At 46.7% G+C, this 26,323-nt stretch overlaps 1 protein-coding gene across 1 annotated transcript in view; it reads right to left on the bottom strand.

The window, feature by feature from the left end:
• Positions 1 to 26,323, bottom strand: part of SSPN (sarcospan) — a 72,630-nt gene that overhangs the window by 2,185 nt on the left and 44,122 nt on the right. Inside the window, exon 2 of the mRNA XM_068277591.1 lies at positions 5,837 to 5,923. Coding sequence (XP_068133692.1) covers positions 5,837 to 5,923 — 87 coding nt within the window. The remainder of the gene's footprint in view (positions 1 to 5,836; positions 5,924 to 26,323) is intronic.

The following is a 26,323-nucleotide window of genomic DNA, read 5'->3' as shown; positions in this document are numbered from 1 at the left end:
GAAGGCTACATGCGGCGCGCTCAGCAAAAAAATGGGAGTGGCCATGCACTGAAACATGGGCGTGGCCATGATGGGCCATGGGCAGACCCAAAAATACACAAAATAAGTAGCGATGTTATTCACAAAGAGTGGGTGTGACAAAATAAACTTTAGATAAAATAATCAAGTAGTAACTAGTAACATGCCTCATGATAATTCATCAAGTAGTCAAATGGCGCTAGATAAAAATATTAAGTAGTCACACACCTCCAGATAAAATAATTAAGTAGCCAGGTGCCTTACAGTAAACAAAAAAAATAGCCAGGTGCGTCAAAATAAAATAATTTAGTAACCAAATGGGCCCTGTATACACAATTTAAGTAGACATGTTCCCCAGAAAATAAAATTAAGTAGCCATGTGCCCATATATATTAGTATTAGGTAGCCAGGGCTGGCTGGGGAGGGCTGGGTGCTACTGCCTACAATGCTGGCCGGCCTTAGAGCATGCAGGGCCTAAGGCAAGTGTCATATGAAGGGCCTAGAGCCTGAGTATAGTTGCCCCCAGTATAGGTATCCAGCTATAGGTGTCCACAGTATAGGTAGTTAGCTAAAGGTGCCCCCAGTAATTAGCTATAGGTGGCCCCAGTATGGGTAATTAGCTATAGGTTTTCCCAGTATAGGTAGTTAGCTATAGGTGTCCCTGGTATAGGTAATTAGCTATAGGTGACCCCAGTATAGGTAGTTATAGGTGTCCCCAGTATAGGTAGATAGTTATAGATGACCCCAGTATAGGTAGTTATAGGTGCACCCAGTGTTCTGCCGCAGAGTCTATGCATGTCACGTATCTTCCGTCTCCAATGTTGCTCACTGTACTTACGCTAATCAGGAAGTACAGTGAGAAGCATTGGAGGCGGAAGACAAGTGACGCGCAATGACGCAGATGCCTGGAGCCTGGAACGCAGGAGAAGTAAGTAGTTCCCTGCACAGCTGCTGCATTGTGCAAAATTCTGGAGGGGGGAGTGCAGAAAGGGGGGCCCAAGGTGAGGGAGTGGGGAGTTAGGCCCCCTCCCCGCCGCTGTGTGCCCAAGCACCCCTTTCCTGCGCTGCTACCCAGGGCCTGGGAGGGCCCATTTAAAGTTAAAGGGGCTAGGCCTACTGGGAAAATTCCCGTGTTCCTGGTGGCCCAGTCCGAGTCTGCACCCAGAGCACACGAAGTACAGAAAGTACAGAGCTATTTCCGCTTCCTGCAAAGACTGCTTCCTGCCCTTTTAAGAAAAAAAAAATCCAGTTATCTTTCACAAAAACCCAGCAAACAAAATGTTTTCAAATGAACCAGGCCAGCCCTACAGGAAGTACTGTACATGTAGTATCATAGGATTGGATGACCATGATACACATTACAGGGGCACTTTAATTCAGCACATCCAGGAGTTCTCCTTTAAAGTTAATTCCACACTCTATAAAGCATAATATTTTATTTTTCAGTTTAGGAAGACAAATGTATATATAATGTGTAGGAAGGAGAACCTCACATTAATCAGCTCTGAAAAATTACCTTTTATAAACTGTTTTACTTTAAAGGTGACATTTTTGGTCAGTTGGTTTACTTATAAAAATCCCAACCACTCCATGGGAACATTTTACTACCGCTGTGCAGATTACACATTCATTTAATGGCATAATAAAGGAATGCCGTGAGAATTGATTTTAGATTTTCAGAGAAATCCTGTCACACATGAAAACTGGCCTTATCATTGCTGACATTGTTCAGAGGTAGCTGCTGCCCTTGCTGACTCTACAGTAATAATATGGAAGAAAAGAAGGGGGGGTGGAGAGGGTTTGGAGCTGGTGATCCCTAATCTGTGAACTACTCCTTGATCGTATATACTTGAATAAAAGTCAACATCGTGTATAAGTCGACACCAATATTTGACGCTCTTAAGCAGGATTTTTTTTATTGACTCAAGTATAAGTCTACCCAGCAAAGTTAATGGCTGCACTTGGGGATTAGGAATAATTAACAGCTGCATTTGGGGCCCAGGAGGGGTTAATGACTGCATTGCATACAGTATTGCAGCCATTAATGTCTTCTGTCCCTTAAGTGCAGCCAATAACTCATCCAGGCCCCCAAGTGCAGCAATTATTCACTCTTTTTTATGCAGCCCAGTATTTCCCCCCTGCCCTTTTCTTTAATTGTTGTGGTCAGGACTTTCAGAGCTGTGCTTTCTTGGCATTTCCTTTATCAAGAAAGTGTCATTTGCTGCAAATGGGAATGTGACTATTACTCAGTGTGCTCAGTGTATAAGTCATGACCCATGTAAAGGTCGACTCCTATACTTTGATTTAGTGAGTCAGATCTAAATTTCTAGACTTATACTCAAGTATATACAGTAATTTTTCTGTGAGCTGGAGTAATTCTGCCTCACTCTAGCACAGTGGGTGAAACCATGCAGTGTAATTTCATTAAGTAAGGGAGGAGTACAGTTAAAGAGAACCCGAGGTGTGTTTAAAGAATGTTATCTGCATACAGAGGCTGGGTCTGCTTATATTGCCCAGCCTCTGTTGCTATCCCAAACCCCCTAAGGTCCCCTGCACTATGTAATCCCTCATAAATCACAGCCACGCTGTGTGGGCTGTGTTTACATCTGTAGTGTCAGTCTCGGCTGCTCCCCCGCCTCCTGCATAGCTCCGGTCCCTGCCCCCGTCCCTTTCCTCCAATCAGTGGGGAGGGAAGGGACGCAGGCGGGGACCGGAGTTCTGCAGGAGGCGGGGAGAGCAGCAGACTGACACTATAGAGATAAACACAGCCTGCTCTGACAAGCTGTGTGTCAGCAGCGCAGCTGTGATTTATGAGGGATTGCAGAGTGCAGGGGGACCTTAGGGGGGTTTGGGATAGCAACAGAGGCTGGGCTGTATAGGCAGATCCAGCCTCTGTATGCAGGTAACATTCTTCAAACCCACCTCAGGTTCTCTTTAAGGGCAACCACTTCCTGTTTCCTGTTCCTCCCTTATTCCGCAAATGGCTGGTGATCTATCTTCATGCGTTCCAGAGACTTCCCCTGTCCTCCTTCACTGGGCTGTCCCCATCGATTAAACACTTGTTTATCCTTGTCGACAAGGGTCTTGCGCATGCCCAGTAGCATGGGCCTGATTGGTCTCTGCTTTCTCCACCAAAGCCCAGGTGGGTCTGTGCAAATGTGCAGGTGCAATGTGGACATGCTTCAGGGTCTCAGCGCTGATACAGCCTGATGGAGGAAGACGGGGGAAGTGTCTGGAGGATCTAGTGGCTTCCACTACCAGGTAAGTATCTAAGATCATGCATTGCAAACCTCACGTTTGCTTTAAAAAAACATTTACTGCCAGCTAGGGATGATCAATAAGATGCAAATATTTCCAAGTTCATGCAGGAATATGTAAATTTGTATGCAAATTTATGTAGCTTTAAAACTGACCAATCACGTGTCAACAAGGTTTAAATTCATTGGTCCGAATTCAAGCTGCATAAATATTGCATATAAATTTATATAATCCTGCATAAACTCTGAAATATTTGCATCTCATTGATCATACCTACTGCCTGCGTACTCATCCTTGCCAACCAGTCTGAAGACATGCTTCTTCGTGGGCTGTGAGTAAACAGGAAGGCGTGGCTTCAGTTGATAGAGGAATCACTCTCTTCCCAGCATGCCGATGTAAAGGGGGAGTGTTTCAGACTAGCTAGGTTAGAACAGGTCTCAGGCAGAGTTGCATCGGTGCAGCCACCATTTTAATTTCTGTAATTTTTAAAATCTACTATACTTTTCCATACATTATTATATTAAAATAACATTTTGTTAAACACATACAAAACCGTGCATGAAGTAGGGCTTGAAAGAACATTTTCATATTGTGCTTTTCTCCTGGCGGACTCAAAGTGCCAGAGCTGCAGCCACTAGGGTGCACTCAGTAGCAGTGTTAGGGAGTATTGCCCAGTGACTCCTTACAGAATAGGTGCTGACTTACTAAGCAGGAAGAGCCCTGATGTTTGAACCCTGGTCTCCCGTGTGAGAGGCAGAGCCAGTACACTAACAAGTACAATATCTAGACATTTAGTCTCAACAAATATGAAGTTTCTTTTTAAAGCATGGCTAACATTTCTAACTAGCACTGTAAATAGACCCCTTCCATTCAGTGTAAAAACACAAATACAGATTTTTTTTTTAACTTGTAGTAGACGACCTATTTGATGTTTTTTAACTGTAGCAAAAGCTGGGCTTATCTTTTTTGCTGTCTTTTGTCAGTGAGCTCTGACTGGGTTTAATGACTGGACTAAGGCCCCGTTCACACTTGCGTTTTGGCATGCAAACGGAACGGATCCGGATCAGGACCTGATCCGGATCGGAACCGTACGGTTCCGATCCGGATCCGATCCGGATCTGGTCCGTTTGCATCAGGCATGCATCAGGCTGCCATCCGGATATGTGTGGTAAAAACAGCGAAATATAATAAAAAATTGTTGGGGTCAGCAGAAGGTGCACCTGGTGCACCTGTAGAATCAGGTCCTCCACTGTTTAGGCCTCATCTCCACCTCCGACATACTGCCAAACAGCTCCAGCACGTAAGGTCACTGTTGCTCCACTGCTGCCCGTGTGTCCCCATCCGAAATGGCCGCTAGAATATGCATATGAAGTGGGGTAGAACGTCAGGTGTTTGTATCCTGTGTGTTCCGTTCCCCATAGGTTTCTATTTCCGGATGGTGCAGTCAGGCTCCGGTCCGGGTGCGTGGGCCGGATGATCCGGACCCGAAAAATAGCGCATGTTGGAAAAGTGTCCGGAGTTCGGATCCGATCCGGCTCCGTTCTGTACGGAACGTACGCATGTGAACGTCCGCATATACTTTGCATTGCTATGCGGAACGTACGTTCCGTTTTTACAGTATACGGTCCGGATCCGATCAGGAGGATCCGGACAGGGAACGCTAATGTGAACCGGGCCTAAGGGTGCCCATACATTACTTGATTCGGTTCAATCATAGTGATGAAATCTGGCAAATATTGATCCCGCAACATGGTCACCCGGTCGAAAGGATCGGCAAGCCATCCTGGAAAACGTGCCAGGGCTCGATCGGGTGATTGGCAGCAATGGCGCAGTTAAAGTGCACCTGAGACAAAAGAAGTCTCAGGTTTGATACTTACCTGGAGCTTCCTCCAGACTCCTTGAACCTGCTGGGTCCTTCGCCATCTCCTCGGGCTGCTCCTGTCCCCTGCTGACCGGCCTTGTACTCTGGCCGAGTCACTCTTAGCCACGCCCCATTCGGGCTGGGGAAGCGTGCACAGCCGGGCCATGCATGTGTGACTAACCATGACTTGGCATGAGTACTGGGCCATCCAGCGAGGGGACAGGAGCAGCCCAAGGAGACGGCGAGGGACCAAGCAGCCTAAAGTGGGCTGGAGTATATCCAGGCAAGAATAAAACCTGAGACTTCTTTTGTCTCAGGTTCACAGGAGCATAAGTGTGTAGACAGCTAATAGATCCTTTCTCTGATCAGATTTGATCAGATCTGATGGTCGGTCTGGTGGCAGATCGACAGGTGTATGGCCAACATTAAACTGTCGGCAGTATACTGAATGTTTGGAAGATGTTTGGACATGTCTTAACACATACACATGTCCTAAAACATAATTATTATTATTATTTCTGTATACAACTGGAACAGTGGATTGTAGAAAGACGAAGGAACATGTTAACCTCTTTATAAATCTTGTGGTTTGATTGCATTATTCTTCACAACTTTAGTTCCATTTTAAGTTAATCAGCCAACCTTCCACCTCAGCAAACCTTGTTTTAGCATGAATTGCATAATCCCTGCTCTTCTTACCTTCAAGGCAAATTGCCCCGAGGTCTTCTCATCAGGCATATATGGCAAGCAAAGCAGCACCAAACCCAGGATGGCCACCACACTGACCTGCAAGAATAAAAAGGCTACAATTCAGGCTCTACCTAGACACACTGCTATGCAGATCATGCATGCAAACACCAACTATCACACAATGTTTGTTTAGCTATAACTGTGTATCACGCACCTTCTAGTAAACATTACCAGTTGAACAATTTGATGTTAAGGCCTTAGAGCTTAATCCCATGCACAAATATTTTCCCACATCTTTGTAGACACTGAGTTGCTGAACTTAATTTCCTTGATTAACTGATGTTGCAGAAATCTATTTTAAAGGGAACCCGATGTGAGAGATATGCAGTATGGAGGTCGCCATTTAGGTAGCCAGGAAGCCCCTCGCTGTTGGATAGGCAGAGATGGACAGGTGGGTGAGCACATGCAGAATGCACAGAGAAAGTTGTTCCTCACCTCCCGGGATCCACGTGCTGCATGTCCTTCCTTCTTCCTGCTTCTAGGCATCCTGTATCATGGTAATAGCGCCCACTGTTATGTCATTATAGGGGGCGCTGTTACACTACAGGAAGCCTAGAAGCAAGAAGAAGTAATGACGTGACGCATGGATATCGGGATGTGAGTGACAACTTCTGCTGCACTCAACCCCTGCCGCTGCTCCCTGGGTAATGCCCCACTCCGCCTGCCCCTAGAAACGGGCCTGGTCCCATCCACTAAAATCAGAAAAGCAGGAAGATGCATTCCAGGCAGTAGAATTAGCCCCTCCCACAGAATCTATGAAATAACTTCCTTAACTCTGCTGCATCAGTCATGTGATCAGCATATTAAAAAAACATATTTACAAGTCATTTCATACAGCAAGGTCATATTTCAGCACTACGATTACAAAGCTTTCACATGGTGTCAAACTGGAGTGTGAAACTGACAGTTTGAACTAAGATTCTACTGGTCATGTCACAGGATTGTAAGACATGGATTTTAGCTGCAAAAGCCAAATTTATTTTAGTACTCTAATTACTAACTAGATGGTATTAAACAGATGTAGGCCTGACAATGGGCTTTGAAAGGAAAGTATCCTAATGAGGCAAACATCAAAATCATCAAAAACATCTTCTGCGAATGCCCGCCTTACCACGTCATCTGACGCAAATTGTGCCTGTGCACAAATACTGCGCAGGCGCAGAATGCGCCATGTGACGACACTGAAGAATAGACACTTTGATACAATCTAAAGAAGTCAGTATACATTTGCTGTCCTATAAAAATAACTTAACACACAGCCATTAATGTATACATAGCTGACAAGAAACGTGAATACACCTTTTTAAGCTGGAATTTTTTAATGACTCAAGTATATGTCTATCCAGAAAAACTAACGGCTGTACTTGGGGACCAGGATGGGTTAATGGCTGCACTGCATAAAGTTTTGCTGCCATTAATCCTTCTTGATCCCCAAGTGCACCCAATAACTTCCCAGGCCTCCACATGCAGGGGAGAGACAGAAGCCCCCCATCCTGGCTATATGTGGGGGATTTAGGACTAGATTCAGGTACAAGGTCACCTGAACACTTTTATACCATGAGTCAGTCCTACATTTCTCAATGTATAGCTAGCCAAGTTCATACAGTATGCATATTCTCCATTGCACAAAACGTATATTTCATTGATTAGACTGTAAATCTGATGGGACAGGTCCTCTTCCCCAATGACTTTAAGAGGGGAAGAGGACCTGTCCCATCTGGCATACAGTCTAATGGTACCCACTAACAGAACAATTTCCCAACCGATCGGAGTGTTGCAATCGAACAGAAACGATACTTTAAGCCATCCAACGAAGCGAAAAAAAAAAGCCAGAGCCTTCCCTCTCCTCTCCCGGGGCCCGTTCAAGCGCTGGCTATCCCGTAGCAGCATTCAACCAATTTGGTCAAATGCTGCTGTCTCTGCCACCAAAGGGAGGCTTCAGAAGTCTTTGGAGCCTGAGTGCTCCCGAAGACAGTCCGCTCTATACTGCGCATGCATGAGCGCCCGCTCACATGCACTCGCGCATGCGCAGTATGGACCCACCTGTCTTTGGGAGGACTCAGATCCTGAAGACTTCCGAAGTACCCGGCATCGGCGCTGCACCAAGGGCACTGAGAGAGGAGAGGGAAGGATCAGTAGGACCCAGAGCCTTCACTCTCCTTAGGTTATTATCTGGCTTTTTTTTTTTATATAACGATTCCCAACGACTTTAAGGTGTCTTTACATTTAGTGATGTATGGGCAGATTGACTTATGCTGGGTACACACAATGCAATTTCCTGCCCGATCGGCAGGAATCGGGCAATTATTTCTGACATGTCCAATCACTCAGCTCCCGTTCAATTAATCGAAAATCTATCACTTTATCGATCAGTTGCACTTTGGACATGTACACACGATGCAACTTCCTGTCCGATCACCTGTCAATCATAAGAGACAGATCTCTCTCTGATCTAATCTGATCTGATGAGAGTTACAGAGTACCCAGCAAGCTCATGGTGAACCAAAACTCCCAGGAGTGTGTAAGGGGCTGAAAGAGACTGAAAAGTCCCCCTACTAAGATGATATGTAAAACAGAAGTTTGCCTTCTTAAAACAGAAGGTATTTACAATTACATGTAAATACCTTCTGTTTTAAGAAGGCAAACTTCTGTTTTTCTAATCTGATCAGAGAGAGCTCTGTTGGCTGCCTGCCATACACTGCAGGGCGATTCCCAATCTATGTCAGCATGAAATCGCTTAGATATTGGCCTTCACTGCTGGCCTCCCAAATGTAAATGTACCCCCCCCCCCCATTGTAAATCTCACCTGCTCCAGCTGCAATGACTCCCAGTCTCATCCTGTATCTCCCTCGAGTGCCACCATCACATACGCACCACCAGGGGGTGGTGCAAATAGCAGGGGAGTCAGCAACGAGACCACCACAGCTGGAGCAGGAGAGATTTCCGATGCATGGGTAGCGGCCAGGGGACTGTCGCATTATTTGGTTGTCACGATATTGCACGCTGTTACCGCTGTGCACCCGATCAACCATGTCAGACCGAGATTTTGTAGCATGCTCAATCGATACACTCGACCGAATTCGGGCTGAAATCATTGATCAGGCATGTCTGCTGCAGCACCGATTTAAACAATTATCAAATTGGATGGCTGATCAGGCCACTAGATGCATGGCCAGTAGTAGACTGTAAGCCCAATGGGACAGGCCCCCTACCTCTCCTCCTGTATTTATGATTGATCATGGTATGTTTGTTATTTACACCCTTGGCTGAATTAATGTACAGCACTGGATAAAATGATGCTTTATTAAAAAATTAAATAAGTCAAATGTAAAAAGTGAAAATAAATGATACCATGCGTAGCAGTGACAGCTCTTCAAGGCAAACTTCAAAGATGTGTTTGCTTTTCTCAGGGAAAGATCCTGGATATTCCCGGTTAAAATACAACCCTGTCTTATGTACAAAGAACACATATTTTCCAAGAATTACTCGTGAACTGAGCTGATCTCTCACATGCTGTCAGTCTGCTGATGCCCTGTGAATAACACTTCCATCACTGCACAGATGCCGCCAGCCAGATAAAGGATAACTGGCTTGGTTACCGTGATTACCTCGATCACTTTCTAACATTTATGACTGTGGACAGCTGTAAAGCCTCGTACCATTCTAGAGTATTCTCAGCCAAGCTGTCTGGTCAGGACCATCTCCGGCAAGAATCTAGCTGTTGTACTGCGCCCACAATGTGCCACTAAGAGAATACCGTATTGTCTCAGCTGAACGCGTTTCCCCCCCCCCCCCCCACTGCATATTGAGATAATGTGTTGCAAAGCTATGGGCTTGTGACACGTCTGCACTAGAGATGTGAGCGGACAGTTTGCCCACAAATCTCTATGTGGCCGTACTACTTCCGGGTCGCTTTGACCCATAGAAGTAGTGCTGTGCTGGCGGTGCGCGTCTTTGATCGCGTGCCTGTTGCCGGGCACTCTCTGCGCATGAGCGTGACATCACTCATGACGTCACGCACATGCGCAGAAAGTGCCTGCCAACAGGCGCGCGATCTAGGACGCGCACCGCCGGCCCAGGGCAGCCGTACTACTACGGGCCACAGCGACCCGGAAGTAGTACAGGGTGAGGGGTTGGCCGGAATCTCTAGTCTGCACAGCACTCAGCTCCAAACTGTCACTCGAGTCTCAATAGTAACCGACAGTATCTGCAGGGCTGGATTTAAGCCAAGGCCACATATGCCATGGCCTAGGGCACCACAGGATCAAGGGCGGAGAGGCAGGGAGATCATCAGACTATCAATATGAAAGGGGCGGGCAGTGTCATCTGGCTCCTTATACTAGAGGGAGGGGTCAGGAGTCATCAGGCTACCTATACTGGAGGGAAAAGGGGGGGGGGGGTATCATCTAAACTGGATGGGGGGGGGGGGTTATTTGGCTACCTATACTAGAGGGAAGGGTCAATGGGCTACATATACTGGAGGGAGGGGGAAGGGTCAACTGACTACCTATACTGCAGGGAGGGAGGGGTCATCTGGCTACCTATACTGAAGGGTGGTGGCTGCTGACAGTGGTCTTGGACGTTAAAAGAGTAAAATCTGGCACGGAGTATCTGTGTTACTCCATCCAACCAAACCCCTCTCTGTAGTGTATACATGTCAAACTCTGACCCGATATCAGAAAGGAGGAATCCGCACAATAGTCTTCAGGAACAGAGCAGCAAGTGGATTTTGTGTACTGATAGAGTTACACTATTGGTCTTCCTATATCTCCTTTTCTACATGTAATGTTTCGGCCCTATAAGAACAAGTGACGAGGAACCTGGACGTTTGCACCATTGAAAAAAGTGGACTTCAGACTGGTTTGTTAATCTGCATCAGGTTATCCAGCACTTTTTCCTAAATAGAGGCTCTGAGCGCTGCTCACTTGTGTAACTGTTAAAGCAGCAAGTTTATTGTCCCATTACACACACATGCAACAAAGATCTGACCAAAGGGCCAACGATTGTTTCGAGGCCCCTAGGGTCCCCTTTGTCAAGGCATAGGACAAAAAAAACATGGGTCATTTGGTCAGATCTTTATTGCACGTGTGTAATGCTAGGAACACACGATGCATTTTATTTCGGTCGATTTTCTATTCTATTCATTTTGTTTTTCCATTTGATTTCTTGCTCGATTCTCTTATCTTTTCTTATCAATTTCCATTCACTTCTATGAGAAATCGACCAGAAAAACGATCTAACATAATATCGGACATGACGGAAATTATCTATTGAACCATCTGTCTAACACAAAATTGTATGGTAGGTTCCTAGCATAATGGGACAAACTTGCTGTTTTGTTCCTGAAGACTGTTGTGCGGATTCCTCCTTTCTGATACAGGATTTTTACTGCCTTGGAATCCTGCACCAGCTGATCCAAACACTAAGGTGGGCGTTTTTTTTTTCCTCTTTGAAACTCCAACCTGAGGGGCCAAATCTGGCCCTCAGAGCCATCAAATTTGGCCCCTAAGTGGTTTCCCCACTTTGCATTATGTTTAAACTACTCTAGAGAAGCTATATTGGAGATGAAGCCCTAGATCACCAGGGAAGCCATATGAGGAAAGAAGGAAGCACTAGACACTAGGGAACTGTATAGGAGGGGGGAGGAGGCATTAGACACCAGGGAACTGTATGGGGAGGAAGGAGGGCCACTAGACATCAGGAAAATGTATAGGGGAGGGGGCACTAGACACCAGGGAACTGTACAGGATCTTCTCAAAAAATTAGCATATTGTGATAAAGTTCATTATTTTCTGTAATATACTGATAAACATTAGACTTTCATATATTTTAGATTCAAATACACACAACTGAAGTAGTTCAAGCCTTTTATTGTTTTAATATTGATGATTTTGGCATACAGCTCATGAAAACCCAAATTTCCTATCTCAAAAAATTAGCATATTTCATCCGACCAATAAAAGAAAAGTGTTTTTAAAACAAAAAAGTCAACCTTCAAATAATTATGTTCAGTTATGCACTCAATACTTGGTCGGGAATCCTTTTGCAGAAATGACTGCTTCAATGCGGCGTGGCATGGAGGCAATCAGCCTGTGGCACTGCTCAGGTGTTATGGAGGCCCAGGATGCTTCAATAGCGGCCTTAAGCTCATCCAGAGTGTTGGGTCTTGTGTCTCTCAACTCTCTCTTCACAATATCCCACAGATTCTCTATGGGGTTCAGGTCAGGAGAGTTGGCAGTCCAATTGAGCACAGTAATACCATGGTCAGTAAACCATTTACCAGTGGTTTTGGCACTGTGAGCAGGTGCCAGGTCGTGCTGAAAAATGAAATCTTCATCTCCATAAAGCTTTTCAGCAGATGGAAGCATGAACCCACTTTTGAACCAGAAACAGCGGCAGAGGTGCCTGACCTGGGCTACAGAGAAGCAGCACTGGACTGTTGATCAGTGGTCCAAAGTACTTTTTTCGGATGAAAGCAACTTTTACATGTCATTCGGAAATCAAGGTGCCAGAGTCTGGAGGAAGACTGGGGAGAGGGAAATGCCAAAATGCCTGAAGTCCAGTGTCAAGTACCCACAGTCAGTGATGGTCTGGGGTGCCATGTCAGCTGCTGGTGTTGGTCCACTGTGTTTTATTAAGGGCAGGGTCAATGCAGCTAGCTATCAGGAGATTTTGGAGCACTTCATGCTTCCATCTGCTGAAAAGCTTTATGGAGATGAAGATTTCATTTTTCAGCACGACCTGGCACCTGCTCACAGTGCCAAAATCACTGGTAAATGGTTTACTGACCATGGTATTACTGTGCTCAATTGGCCTGCCAACTCTCCTGACCTGAACTCCATAGAGAATCTGTGGGATATTGTGAAGAGAAAGTTGAGAGATGCAAGACCCAACACTCTGGATGAGCTTAAAGAGAATCTGTATTGTTAAAATCGCACAAAAGTAAACATACCAGTGCGTTAGGGGACATCTCCTATTACCCTCTGTCACAATTTCGCCGCTCCTCGCCGCATTAAAAGTGGTTAAAAACAGTTTTAAAAAGTTTGTTTATAAACAAACAAAATGGCCACCAAAACAGGAAGTAGGTTGATGTACAGTATGTCCACACATAGAAAATACATCCATACACAAGCAGGCTGTATACACGCTTCCTTTTGAATCTCAAGAGATCATTGTGTGTTTCTTTCCCCCTGCATCTCTCATGCACTGAAGTTTCAGGCTGCTCTTTTCTTCCTGCAAACAGCTTTGCCCTTGTCTATAATTCCTCAGTATGTGAAAGCCCAGCCAGCTCAGAGGATGATTTATCCAGCTTGTAAAAGATAAGAGAGAAGAGAGAAGCTGCTCTAATCTAAATAACACACAGGCAGTGTGCAGAGAGGGGCCTGGAAGGGTGAGTTCATAGCAGAACCACAACACTGAAGAACTTGGCAGCCTTCCAGACACAGGCCGACAAGTCTGACAGGGGAAAGATACATTGATTTATTACAGAGACTGTGATAGTATAAAGTGCTGCAGTAAGCCAGAACACATTAGAATAGCTTTTGGAACTTGTAGGATGATAAAAAACAGGATGAAATTTTTGTTACGGAGTCTCTTTAAGGCCGCTATCGAAGCATCCTGGGCCTCCATAACACCTGAGCAGTGCCACAGGCTGATTGCCTCCATGCCACACCGCATTGAAGCAGTCATTTCTGCAAAAGGATTCCCGACCAAGTATTGAGTGCATAACTATACATAATTATTTGAAGGTTGACTTTTTTTGTTTTAAAAACACTTTCTTTTATTGGTCGGATGAAATATGCTAATTTTTTGAGATAGGAAATTTGGGTTTTCATGAGCTGTATGCCAAAATCATCAATATTAAAAAAATAAAAGGCTTGAACTGCTTCAGTTGTGTGTATTTGAATCTAAAATATATAAAAGTCTAATGTTTATCAGTACATTACAGAAAATAATGAACTTTATCACAATATGCTAATTTTTTGAGAAGATCCTGTATATTGAAGGGAGGAGGGCCACTAGATACCAGGGAAGATCTGGGATGATAAAATAGGTCTTTATATTATGACTCCACACTGTCCTGTGTATGAGGCTAAGTTCACAGTGGCATGTGGTGTGGCATAACAGCTAATTTGTAAAGCGGCTTTGTGCACTACAATGCACCACCTGTGCAATGTTCACAGTGCAGCTAATGCTGTATAACGGTGTGCAGCATCCCAAAGCACTGCATGCAGATAGTTACCGCAAAACCCCCATTAACAGTAACAGTGAGGCATGCTTTTCTGTATGCTTCACTGTATGCAACGCAAGACACGGATAACATGCGGCTAGACTTTCCCTTTCCAGTGCATTCCTGCAGTTACAGGGAACACAAGGCAACGCCCACTGTGAATGTAGCCTAGAACTCCATGACTTATCTTATCTTCTTCTCGCCTTATCCATAAAGTACATTTTAATCTCACTGGAAGCAAAGGAGCACTTACAATAAGTTGTTACTTGTTAATTTAATTAATATCATTAAAGTGGACCTGAACTCTTGCACAGAACAGAAAGAAAACGTAGAGAAATGCACCCTGTATCTATTTAGAGAGTTTAGCCTGTCTAATTCCCCCTCATCTGTGACTAAACACCACTGTAATTTGATCTCTTAGCTGGGTCAGCTCAGGAATCCCCTCTGCCATGGTAGAGCAGCTAGTTTGGAAACACAGGATGTTAACAATATGTCTGCCTTCATGAAAGCATGACGTAGACATACATACGACATAACCGACCCCACGACAAACTGTTTACACCAGGGCTGTGGAGTGAGAGTCGAGGAGTCGGAGCAATTTGTGGGTACCTGGAGTCGGAGTCGGGAAATGCACCGACTCTGACTCCTAATGAATTTAAACTGTAAGTAAAATAGAAAATATGATAAAATGTTCAATTTCTCAGATCATAGTTATCACAAATATTTATACATACAGTAATAGCTGTGCTTAGTGCACAAAAATGAAATAAACCAATCAAAAATTAGTTACTTGCAGTGGCGTCGCTACCATGGGGCGGCCAGGAGCGCTCTGCTCCGGGTGTCAGCTCCAGGGGGGGTGTCATCAAGGCCTCCCCAGAAGCCTTGATGACACAGGAGGGGAAGCAGCGCTGAAGGAGGGGTGGCAGCGTTGGCGGGGAGGGGGGAAATACCCCCCCACATCTCCCTCACCTGGGTCCCCTCCTTCGGCGCTTCCCCTCCATGGGCGCCGGCAACGGGCACTGACAGGGCGGCTGATAGCCGCCCTCAGTTTACCCGAGCAGGGCTACGGGAAGATGGCCGCCGACGCCCGCACTGGAGACAAAAATAGACGGCAAGATGGCCGCCTGTTTTACAGGTGCACCGGCCCGGCCACCCACCGCTGCTGCCCAACTACCCACCACTGCTGCCCACCTACCCACCACTGCTGCCCACCTACCCACCAGGCTACCCAGCAGGCTGCCCACCTACCCACCACTGCTGCCCACCTACGCACCACTGCTGCCCACCTACCCACCACTGCTGCCCACCTACCCACCAGGCTACCTAGCAGGCTGCCCACCTACCCACCAGGCTACCCAGCAGGCTGCCCACCTACCCACCACTGCTGCCCACCTACCCACCACTGCTACCCAGCAGGCTGCCCACCTACCCACCAGGCTACCCAGCAGGCTGGCCACTTACCCACCACTGCTGCCCCCCTACCCACCAGGCTACCCACCTACCCACCACTGCTGCCCACCTACCCACCACTGCTGCCCACCTACCCACCAGGCTACCCAGCAGGCTGCCCACCTACCCACCAGGCTACCCACCACTGCTGCCCACCTACCCACCACTGCTGCCCACCTACCCACCACTGCTACCCAGCAGGCTGCCCACCTACACACCAGGCTACCCAGCAGGCTGGCCACCTACCCACCACTGCTGCCCCCCTACCTACCAGGCTACCCAGCAGGCTACCCAGCTACCCACCACTGCTGCCCACCTACCCACCACTGCTGCCCACCTACCCACTACTGCTGCCCACCTACCCAGCAGGCTGCCCACCTACCCACCAGGCTACCCACCACTGCTGCCCACCTACCCACCACTGCTACCCACCTACCCACCACTGCTACCCACCACTGCTGCCCACCTACGCACCACTGCTGCCCACCTACCCACCAGGCTACCCAGCAGGCTGCCCACCTACCCACCAGGCTACCCAGCAGGCTGCCCACCTACCCACCACTGCTGCCCACCTACCCACCACTGCTACCCAGCAGGCTGCCCACCTACCCACCAGGCTACCCAGCAGGCTGGCCACCTACCCACCACTGCTGCCCCCTCTACCCACCAGGCTACCCACCAGGCTACCCACCTACCCACCACTGCTGCCCACCTACCCACCAGGCTGCCCACCTACCCACCAGGCTACCCAGCAGGCTGCCCACCTACCCACCACTGCTGCCCCCCTACTCACCACTGCTACCCAGCAGGCTGCCCACCTACCCACTAGGCAATCAGGCTGCTCACCCTTCACCACCTACCCACCAGGCTATCAGCTTGACAACACTCAAATCTGCTATGTGTATTTTGTGGTCAGATTAACTACCGATATTGTGTATTTTGTGGTCAGATTAACTACCGATATTGTGTATTTTGTGGTCAGATCTGCTACCGACATTGTGTATTTTGTGGTCAGATTAACTGCCGACATTGTGTATTTTGTGGTCAGTTTAACTACCGTCATTGTGTATTTTGTGGTCAGTTTAACTACCGATATTGTGTATTTTGTGGTGAAATCTGGTGCTGACATTGTGTATGTTCTGGTCAAATGTGCCGCAAGATTGAATGATTTTTTTCTGGTCAAATCTGCCGACATGACTGAATGTATTTTCTTGTGAAATTTTCCCGCATTACGTGTATTTTATGTTGAAAGCTTCTGACATTTTGTGTATTTTCTGGAGAAAAGCTGCGCAATGATGTGAATTTTCTGGAGAAAGGTTGACTAAAACTTGGGTGCACTTTTAAATTAGCTCCGCCCCATCCGGTCATAGCGACGCCCATTTTTTCACCACGCCGTGCTTCGCGCGCCGCAGGTGGTGTACCGTGGGTGGGGGGTGTCTTTCAATACCTAGCACCGGGTGTCAAATGCCCTAGCTACGCCACTGGTTACTTGTGCTGCTTCAATAAAGCAGTCCCCGTATTTTTAAAGTCAGATATACATATCTGATTGTGACAGTATATATGATGTGTACACAGGAATCTCTTATACATACTAAATAGTATCTATCCTGTAAGAATAAAGCCCGATGTGTAGCCGTGTCACTAATAGAGATAGTCAATGAGATGGAAATAATTCTGCGCTGATGCTGGTTTATGCAAATTTATGAGATTTTAAACTAGGATCTGGGGGGGGGGGGGGGGGGGGAAGGCTGGAGGGTAAAGTCTCAATATGTAGACAAGATAAGGTAAAAAGACAGTGGGAGCCCAACATTATGGGGGTTGAGAGGGGGGTGGGAACAGTGTAAAGAGTAAGGAGGTTGGTAAAACTTCAAGTAGCCCATTTCAGGTAACCAAAATTGGAAAATGTGGTGGTAAAAATATAAAGTGCATGGTAACCAATGCTCGTAACCTTGCAAATAAAATGGACGAACTAGAGTTCATTCTGAATGACAAAGGCTATGACATTGTGGGAATAACCGAGATATGGATGGATGAAAACCATGACTGGATAGCGAATTTAGAGGGATACAATGTGTTTAGGAAGGATAGAACAGGGAAAAAAGGTGGAGGGGTTTGTCTCTTTGTTAAGAACTCTTTTACAGCTGTCCTAAACGATGAGATGGATGAAGATTGCGAAGATGGGGAGTCCAATTTGGTAAATATTCATGGTGGAAATAAAAGTTGCCAATTGCTTATTGGGGTATGCTACAGGCCACCACACATTCATGAAGCTGCAGAACTGCAATTACTACAGCAGATTGAAAAAGCTGCAAGTAAAAATGAGGTTGTAGTTATGGGTGACTTAAACTTCCCAGACATTGACAGGAGTATTGAGGCTACCCATTCTGGTAAAAGCAGCAGATTTCTGGCATCACTACAGTTACCTGACTCAAATGGTAACGCAATCAACTAGGGGGAATGCGTTACTGGATTTGATCATTTCAAATAGACCAGATAATATATCAAATGTGCAGGTTCAAGAACATTTGGGGAATAGTGATCACAACATGATAACGTTTGATCTGGTGACTGATAGGCCGCAGGGCATCGGGACCACTAAAACTATGAATTTTAGAAAAGCAAAGTTCAATCAACTCAGGCAGGTGCTAAGTTTGGTGAACTGGGATAATGTATTACAAGGGGAGGACACTGAAGGGAAATGGCAAGCTTTTAAACTTATTCTCAATCAATTTTGTAGTAGGTATATCCCATATGGAAACAAAACTAGACTTTTTTTCCATATGGGATATACCTACTACAATATTGATATAAAAAAGGCCTCTATGGATAAATAGAAAGGTTAGCGATAAAATGAAAGCGAAAAAGAATGCCTATAAGGTCCTAAAACAGGAGGCTGCATTAACCCTCCTGGCGGTATATTAAAAACCGCCAGGGGGCAGCGCAGCCGTTTTTTTGATTTTTTTTTTTTTAAATCATGTAGCGAGCCGAGGGCTCGCTACATGATAGCCGCTCAGCGGCATCCCCCCAGCCCCGCCGATCGCCTCCGGCGATCGGCGATCAGGAAATCCCGTTCAAAGAACGGGATTTCCTGGAGGGCTTCCCCCGTCGCCATGGCGACGGGGCGGGATGACGTCACCGACGTCATGGACTTCGTGACGTCTAAGGGAGTCCCGATCCACCCCTTGCCGCTGCCTGGCTCTGATAGGCCAGGCAGCGCAGGGGTCTAGGGGGGGGGGGCTGTCTTGCGACGCGGATAGCGGCAATCGAGCGCGGGGCGGCGGCGATCGAAGTGCTGACGCAGCTAGCAAAGTGCTAGCTGCGTTCAGCAAAAAAAAAATGATTCAAATCGGCCCAGCAGGGCCTGAGAAAACCTCCTGCTACGTTCGGGGTTACCGCCGGAAAGGTTAAGCAATTATAAGGAGTGCAATAATAGTTGTAAAACATAAATTAGGCTGGCAAAGATTGAAGCTGAAAATCAAAAAATCAAATCGCTAGGGATATCAAATCTAACCCAAAGAAGTTTTAAACAACAACTCTAAAAAAAAGAAAGGTTGACTGTATTGGACACCTAAAGCAGGGGTCCCCAACCTTTTTCAGTCCGGGGACCGCTATCCAGACCAAACTTCTCACCCGGGGGGGTTATCATTGGGGCAGTTGGCGTGGTGGAGTCGGGGTTCGGGGTTAGCGAGGGTAGTTGGTGTTGGGGTTAGCAGCGCCGCCCCCCCCCCCCCCATTTGGAGTGTATAGATAGGTAGGTAGCCACCAGGTATAAGTACCCCCTGTATGGGGTATCTAGGTATAGTTGCCCCCGGTATCCCAGTATAGTTACCCCAGTATAGCTAGCATAGTTGCCCCTGTATAGCTAGTATAGTTGTCCCTGTATAGCTAGTATACTTGCCCTTGTATTGCTATTATAGTTGCCCCTGTATTGCTAGTATAGTTGCCCATGTATAGCCCCTCCCCCTGCTCCTCTTACCTTATGAGCTCGCGGCCGCTGCCTCTTTTACATTCTCCCGTAGCCCCTCTCCTCTTTGCAGCATCTCCTATTACAACAGCGCGTCCTGCGGCTGCTGTAAGGAGGGAAGGAAGCAGGACAGCGGCTTCCTGTAGCGGCGATATACATCACCGTGACCATGGGAACCAATGTCCTTCCTTCCCTCCTTACAGCAGCCGCTGGACGTGCTGCTGTAATAGAAGATGCTGCAAAAAGGAGAGGAGCTATTGGAGCGGCAGCCACAGGGGAGGGGGGGGGGGGGGGGGCGAGTGGCCAGACCCGCCGCGGCCCAGCTGAAAACTGGCCACGGACCGGCAGTGGGCCGTGGCCTGGTGGTTGGGGACCCCTGTCCTAAAGGATGAGGGTGGGAACTCAATGGTGGATGACCAAGGTAAGGCAGAGTTATTAAATGCTTTCTTTGTTTCTGTCTTCACAAGGGAAACATCACTGTTGCAAATTACAGATGCAATATTCCAATTGTAATATTAAATAGTGCTGCTTGGACACCCCTTTTCAAAATCCAGATCCGATTCGGATCCGGATACCCAGATATCCGATCCGGGTCGGATATCCGATTTCAAAAATTTCCAATCCGAATCGGATATCAGACCCTAGTTTCTGGGATATCCGGGCAAATTTGGATATCCGGATAGAAAAACCGGAAGTGGCCTTTAAATTGCTTTAAAAACGTTTTTAGGGTATATGAGGCATGTAGCATAATTATTTTTTAAAGGGGAACACTAATTGATGATGTGGGGACTTAAAATGCCCCCCCCCCCCCTAAAAAAAATGGCTGTCAATTAACATCAGGCCTAGATTCCAGACAGCGGTTGTGCAGCCCAGTGTTCTCCCCAGAATTTTTTTCCAGCCAGGTGGCATAAAAAAGTAGCCCGGGTGGCATAAAAAAGTAGCCGGGTGGAGCGAGATGAGAGTATACAGGGCTGGTGCTTATCTGCACAACTCTGCTTACAGCAGAGGAGGAAGTAAGCCGATGACAGCCGGGTGCTCACCAAAACTAGCCGGGTGGAGCACCCGGCTAAAAGGGCCTGGGGAGAACACTGCAGCCCACATTGTGTCCTAAGTCCAACCGCACAACTGGGACATGACAGTTTTCAGCCAAAACACCTCCAAAAAAGTACGCAGCAATTGTGTTTTGGGTTAAATATAGGTGGTATCAGTGGCCTGTGGCACCCTGGCGGTGGGAGCTGCACAGGCAGCAGGAGCAGGGCAATGCAGCAGCAGCAGGTGTAACGTGTGCCAGGAGCACTTGCCACGTGTCACTTGGCACATGTCATGTGGCACGTGTCACATGGCACTTTGCACATGTCACTTGGCACGTGCCACATGCCAGTCAGACAGCAGAGGAGAAGACACTAGTGCACACTAACTGTCACACTGGCACTGCTCACAGCACAGCAGTTCTGTAGAAAGCTAACACAGTAGTACTACTACTCTAACAACTATTAGCACTGACTGCAGTACTACAGTACTAACTACACAATAACACAGTAATCCTATCCCCTAATCCCTAACCTAACCTTACTGTAGCTAGCTAAGGCTAAAAGCTGGCCAGCAGGCAGCAGCTGGCCTGGTCTGTGCACACACACACACACACACACACACACACACACACACACAGCAGCTGCAGCAGCACTGGAGCACATACTCTGACTGTCACATTATGAAATCAAGCTAAAGAACAATATAACAATATTGTAGTGATAGTGAAGGGGTTAATCACTGAACAGCTTATCCCTGTGTGTACAGCCCTTGCCAGGCCAGCAGCACTGGAACACACACTCTGAATGTCACACAATGACATCAATCAAGCTAATTAACGATTTAACAATAGTGTAGTGATAGTGAAGGGGTTAATCACTGAACAGCTTTAGGTTTATAACTGTGTACAGCCCTTGCTAGGCCAGCAGCACTGGAGCATGTCTCTCAGTGAACATTCTCAAGCAAGGGACGATATGTCTCATCATGGCAGCCCTCCTTATTATACAGGGGGGCTGGCCAGTGTTTCTTTCTGTGACTGGGTGCCAGGGCTTAGGCTGGGAGCCCTCTGATTGGCTCAATGAGGTCAGGTGGGGCTGGCCAGGGTTTCCCTCTGTGATTAGTTGCTAGGGCTTCTGCTGGGAGCCCTCTGATTGGCTCCAGGACGTCATCTCCTTAGTTACAGTATTTCGGATCCGGATATCCGCAATATCCGCGGATATCCGCGTTATGCGCCCAAATATCCGCAGATAGCTATCTGGATTTCTACGGGAATCCGGAATCCGGATCGGATAGCTGAAAAGTGGTCGGATATCTGGGTGCCCCAGATATCTGGAATCCTGATGAGCAGCACTGATATTAAATACTTAACGCAGGCAGAAGTAAAGGCAAGACTAAATAAATTAAAAATAGACAAGGCACCTGGCCCGGATGGCATGCATCCTCGGGTCCTAAGGGAATTAAGTTCCATTATAGATAAACCTCTTTATCTTATCTTTTGTGACTCTCTTTCAACTGGCAGAGTCCCAGTGGATTGGCGTACATCCCACGTTTTCCCATTATTTAAGAAGGGCAAAAAAAATCAGATCCAGGAAATTATAGACCTATAAGCTTAACATCAGTTGTATGCAAACTATTTGAGAGGTTACTAAGAGATACTATACATGACTTCATAGTAGAAAATAATCGTATTTCTCAGCATCAGCATGGGTTTACTAAAGACAGGTCCGGTTTCACTAACATGCTCAGCTTTTATGAGGTAGTGAACGCTAATGTGGAAATTGGGAATGCTGTCGATGTGATATACTTGGACTTTGCAAAGGCCTTCGACACTGTTCCCCACAAAAGTCTGGTGCAAAACATGCATTTTGGTCATACCAATGGTCTAGCACCATACAAAATAAATGGGATACAGTTGGGGACATCAAACTTGAAGGACTTAGGAGTACTCATCGACAAGTTAAATAATCGTATTCAATGCCAAGCCGCTGCAGCTAAAGCAAATAAAATTTTGGGATGCATTAAAAGGGAAATAAGAACACGAGATGCTAGCATAATATTGACCCCTGTTTAACTCTCTAGTAAGGCCACATCTGGAATATGGAATTCAGTTCTAGGCACCACATTACAGGAAAGATATTGCAGTTTTAGAGCAGGTGCAGAGACGAGCAACAAAATTGATACGTGGGATGGAAGGTCTCACTTACCAAGAAAGGTTACATAAACTGGGTTTATTTAGTCTAGAGAAAAGACGCCTTAGAGGGAATCTAATTAACATAATAAATACATGATCTGCGCATGCAGGAAAAATGTTTTAGCCATTTATTTAGGAAAGTGTTCTTTACAGTAAGAGTGATTAAGATGTGGAATGCATTGCCACAGAAAGTAGTTATGGCAAATTCTATACCTGCATTTAAAGGGGCCTTAGATGCTTTCCTTGCATTGAAAGACATCCATGGCTACAATTACTAGGTAATGCCCAGTGATGTTGATCCAGGGATTTTATCTACAGTGACCGGATTTTTCTGGGTCCAACCTGGGACGGGGGTGGCTGTGCTGGGCGTGAGGGGGGATCGGGGGTGGGCGCCGAAAAATAGGCGTGGCCATGACGTTGTATGGGCGGAGTGTAACCATAACCCCAAAGCAGCAAATATAGCCAACTATGACCATTAAATAAGAAATGCAGCAACAGTTACCCCAGACGCCAGAAAATAAAAGCAATGTGGGCAACATTTCATCAGAAAAAAAAACACAATATGGGCAACATTTCAGTAGAAAATAAACGCAACTTGGGCAACATTTCAGCAGAGAACAAACGCAATTTGGGCAACATTTCAGCAGAAAAACACAAAATTGATGACTAGCTCTTGTCAGAAATCTTTGAGGGGGTCTGTGAGTGGCAAAGGGGGGCCAGAGGATGCAGTGAAAAGCCTCTACAGAATCCAAAGGAAATACTTAACTCTTCTTAGGTATGCATTTCCTTTTAGACCTGAGCTTTGGCACGTTAACACTGGGCAGAAAGAGAAATGTGGCTTTAATTTCAAATTCAGGACCTCCCATTCTTTGTTAACAGAGCCCAATATACTGTACAGATAAGTAGAAATACCGACATGGTGAGATAGCTCATGAGAAATGTTCTATGCAGGGGTGGTTCTTTCATGAAGCAACGTGAATCATATGCTTCAGGGTGGCAACAATTAGACGGTGGCAAGAGGCCGCTCCCTCCCCACATTGTCCCCTTCATGCACTAAGTCTGCCCCTCCCTAGATGCACAGTGCCGCTTCTGTCACTTGCTCTTAGCGCACCAGCGATGAGATCTCCATCCGCCTGTGCAGCGTCCTGTATCCATGGCTACAGCAGTGCCTCATGTGATCTGTTAGGTGCTGCTTGGTCACATGAGGTGCCACTGTACTCAAAGAGAAAGCAGGACTTCACGTGTTGCTGGTGATCCCAATGCTAACATGCTGAGAGCCGGTGAGTGATGCAGCGCCGGTGCAGCATATACCCAACATCATGAAAATTAGATGCAGCAGGCCAGCAGGGAGGAGCTGCTGCACTGGAGGAAGCAGAGGGAGGCAAGCGCAGTGCCAGTGCCTGCAATGTACCCCTTGATGTGTCTCTCCTCTCCCGCCCAGCTTTGCACACTACCGTCTGGGGGTATGGGGGTGGGGGGGAATCATAGCATCCTCTCAATGTATTGCTTCAGGCGACAAAAAGCCTAGAACCAACCCTGGTTCTATGCCGTGGGGCCAATGTATTACTTTTGTGTACCACAAACATTTTTTTGACCCCCCTCCTTATCTCATCAGAGCCAAACAGAGCTCCACCAGAGAGCAGGAGGCGGGGCTATACACACAATGATTTGCAGGGTAGGCAATCAGCGTCACACTACAGATTACGGCAGCTGTACAGAATGGCAGAAGCAAAAATAAAAGTGTAGGTTTAACGAACAGACAACAGAAATTTTAACCACTTTAAAAAAGTTTTTTTAATTGGGGTTGGCGTTCCCCTTAAAACATGTCCTTACGTGTCCCATGTTAGGTGAATTCCCAGCACAGCAAATAATATTCGGCGTTTTAACAATCTAAATATACTCTTCTCCGGCTGTTATTTGCCGTACATCAAAGGCATGGCTGCCAGGTCTTGTGACAATCACACGTCTCGGAATCTGTTCCTTTCAGCGTTCATTATGTTGTTGACATCAAGACTTGACAAAAGGTTCATCTGTGAGAGGCGCCACATCTCTAGCGCTCGGCTTGTAAAAGTGATAAACGTGACTCAGAGCAGGGAGGAACGTCCATCAGTCCGCAAAGACCAATTTCCTTTAACAAAACTAAAGAAAATTTGTCATGTTGCAAAACGTGACTGTAGAGAGAATATTGACCACAGCAAGAATGCGGCCAGCTTGTAATGGTTCTAAGTGGGTACAATAGATGACCATCAGATTTGTGCAGCTGGTGCTGTAGGGTGGTATTTAGATGGGCATTCCCTGATCATTGCTCTAAAAAAGGACCATCATCAAAATGTGGCAAGCTTTATTCTATCTCTGATCTTTCATATGTATCTCATTTGTATCCCTTTACAATCCATTTTCACGATCAGCCATGTTACCCCAGCACTTAATTTTACATGGCGGTGCAGGGGGAAAGTGACACTTTTTGATCCAAGTCTGATACCATGCTGAAATAGATCCGGCATAGATGGCACAAAGGAGAAGGTGAGCCGATGACAGTCGGGTGCTCACCTAAACTAGCTGGGTGGAGCACCCGGCTAAAAAAGTCTGGGAAGAACACTGCACAATTGTGTCCATGTAGTTTGCCCGATACTTTGCTCTACATTAGCAGCCATATTTCGTCTTGTTGGACATAGTCCAGCACTAGGAGCGGGAATGGGATATTTCTCCTTGTCGGACATAGTCCAGCATCATCAGGAGCATGGGGGGTAATTCTCCTTGTCGGACATAGTCCAGCATCATCAGGAGCGTGGGGGGGTATTTCTCCTTGTCAGACATAGTCCAGCATCATCAGGAGCATGGGGGGTATTTCTCCTTGTCCGACATAGTCCAGTATCAGGAGCATGGGGGGTATTTCTAGTTGTCGGACATAGTCCAGCATCAGGAGCGTGGGGGGTATTTCTCCTTGTCGGACATAGTCCAGCATCATCAGGAGCATGGGGGGTATTTCTCCTTGTCCGACATAGTCCATTATCAGGAGCATGGGGGGTATTTCTAGTTGTCGGACATAGTCCAGCATCAGGAGCGTGGGGGGTATTTCTCCTTGTTGGACACAGTTCAACACCAAGAGCGGGGAGGAGGGGGGGTATTTCTCCACTGCTGGGGGTGAGTTGACTCACTAGGCAGATTGTTTGCGGGTTGGTGGTCGGTGGCCAATGTATACACGCCTGATTATCAGCTGAGGTGGTCGTTATCAGTGGCCCCAGCTGACTTAAGTCAGGCGTGTGCACGAGCCTTAAAGCTTTTGCAGCGGTTAATGTTTGAGAAACATAAAAGGTACAATTTACAGCTTTTATTCCTGTTGAATGCTGTATCCAATGATACTTCTCCTTTAACTGCAAGACTGCAGTCCTCAGCTCTACTTTGAGCCTTGATGCAGTGCAGTGTTTGGTGAATATTTGCACAGCGAGGGGACGCTAGCATTGGGGGATGTTGTACACGTGTGTGTGGGGGACGCCAGCATCTCCCTGACTCAGTCCTGTATCAACTTGCTGAAATATTCCTCTACGAAGCTGTTGTTTTTGGCAAGAAGGA

This window comes from Hyperolius riggenbachi, chromosome 3 (genome assembly GCF_040937935.1).
Source record: "Hyperolius riggenbachi isolate aHypRig1 chromosome 3, aHypRig1.pri, whole genome shotgun sequence".
Taxonomy (NCBI): domain Eukaryota; kingdom Metazoa; phylum Chordata; class Amphibia; order Anura; family Hyperoliidae; genus Hyperolius; species Hyperolius riggenbachi.
The sequence above is the reverse complement of the archived record's forward strand: the minus strand, read 5'-3'. Positions and strand labels throughout refer to the sequence as shown.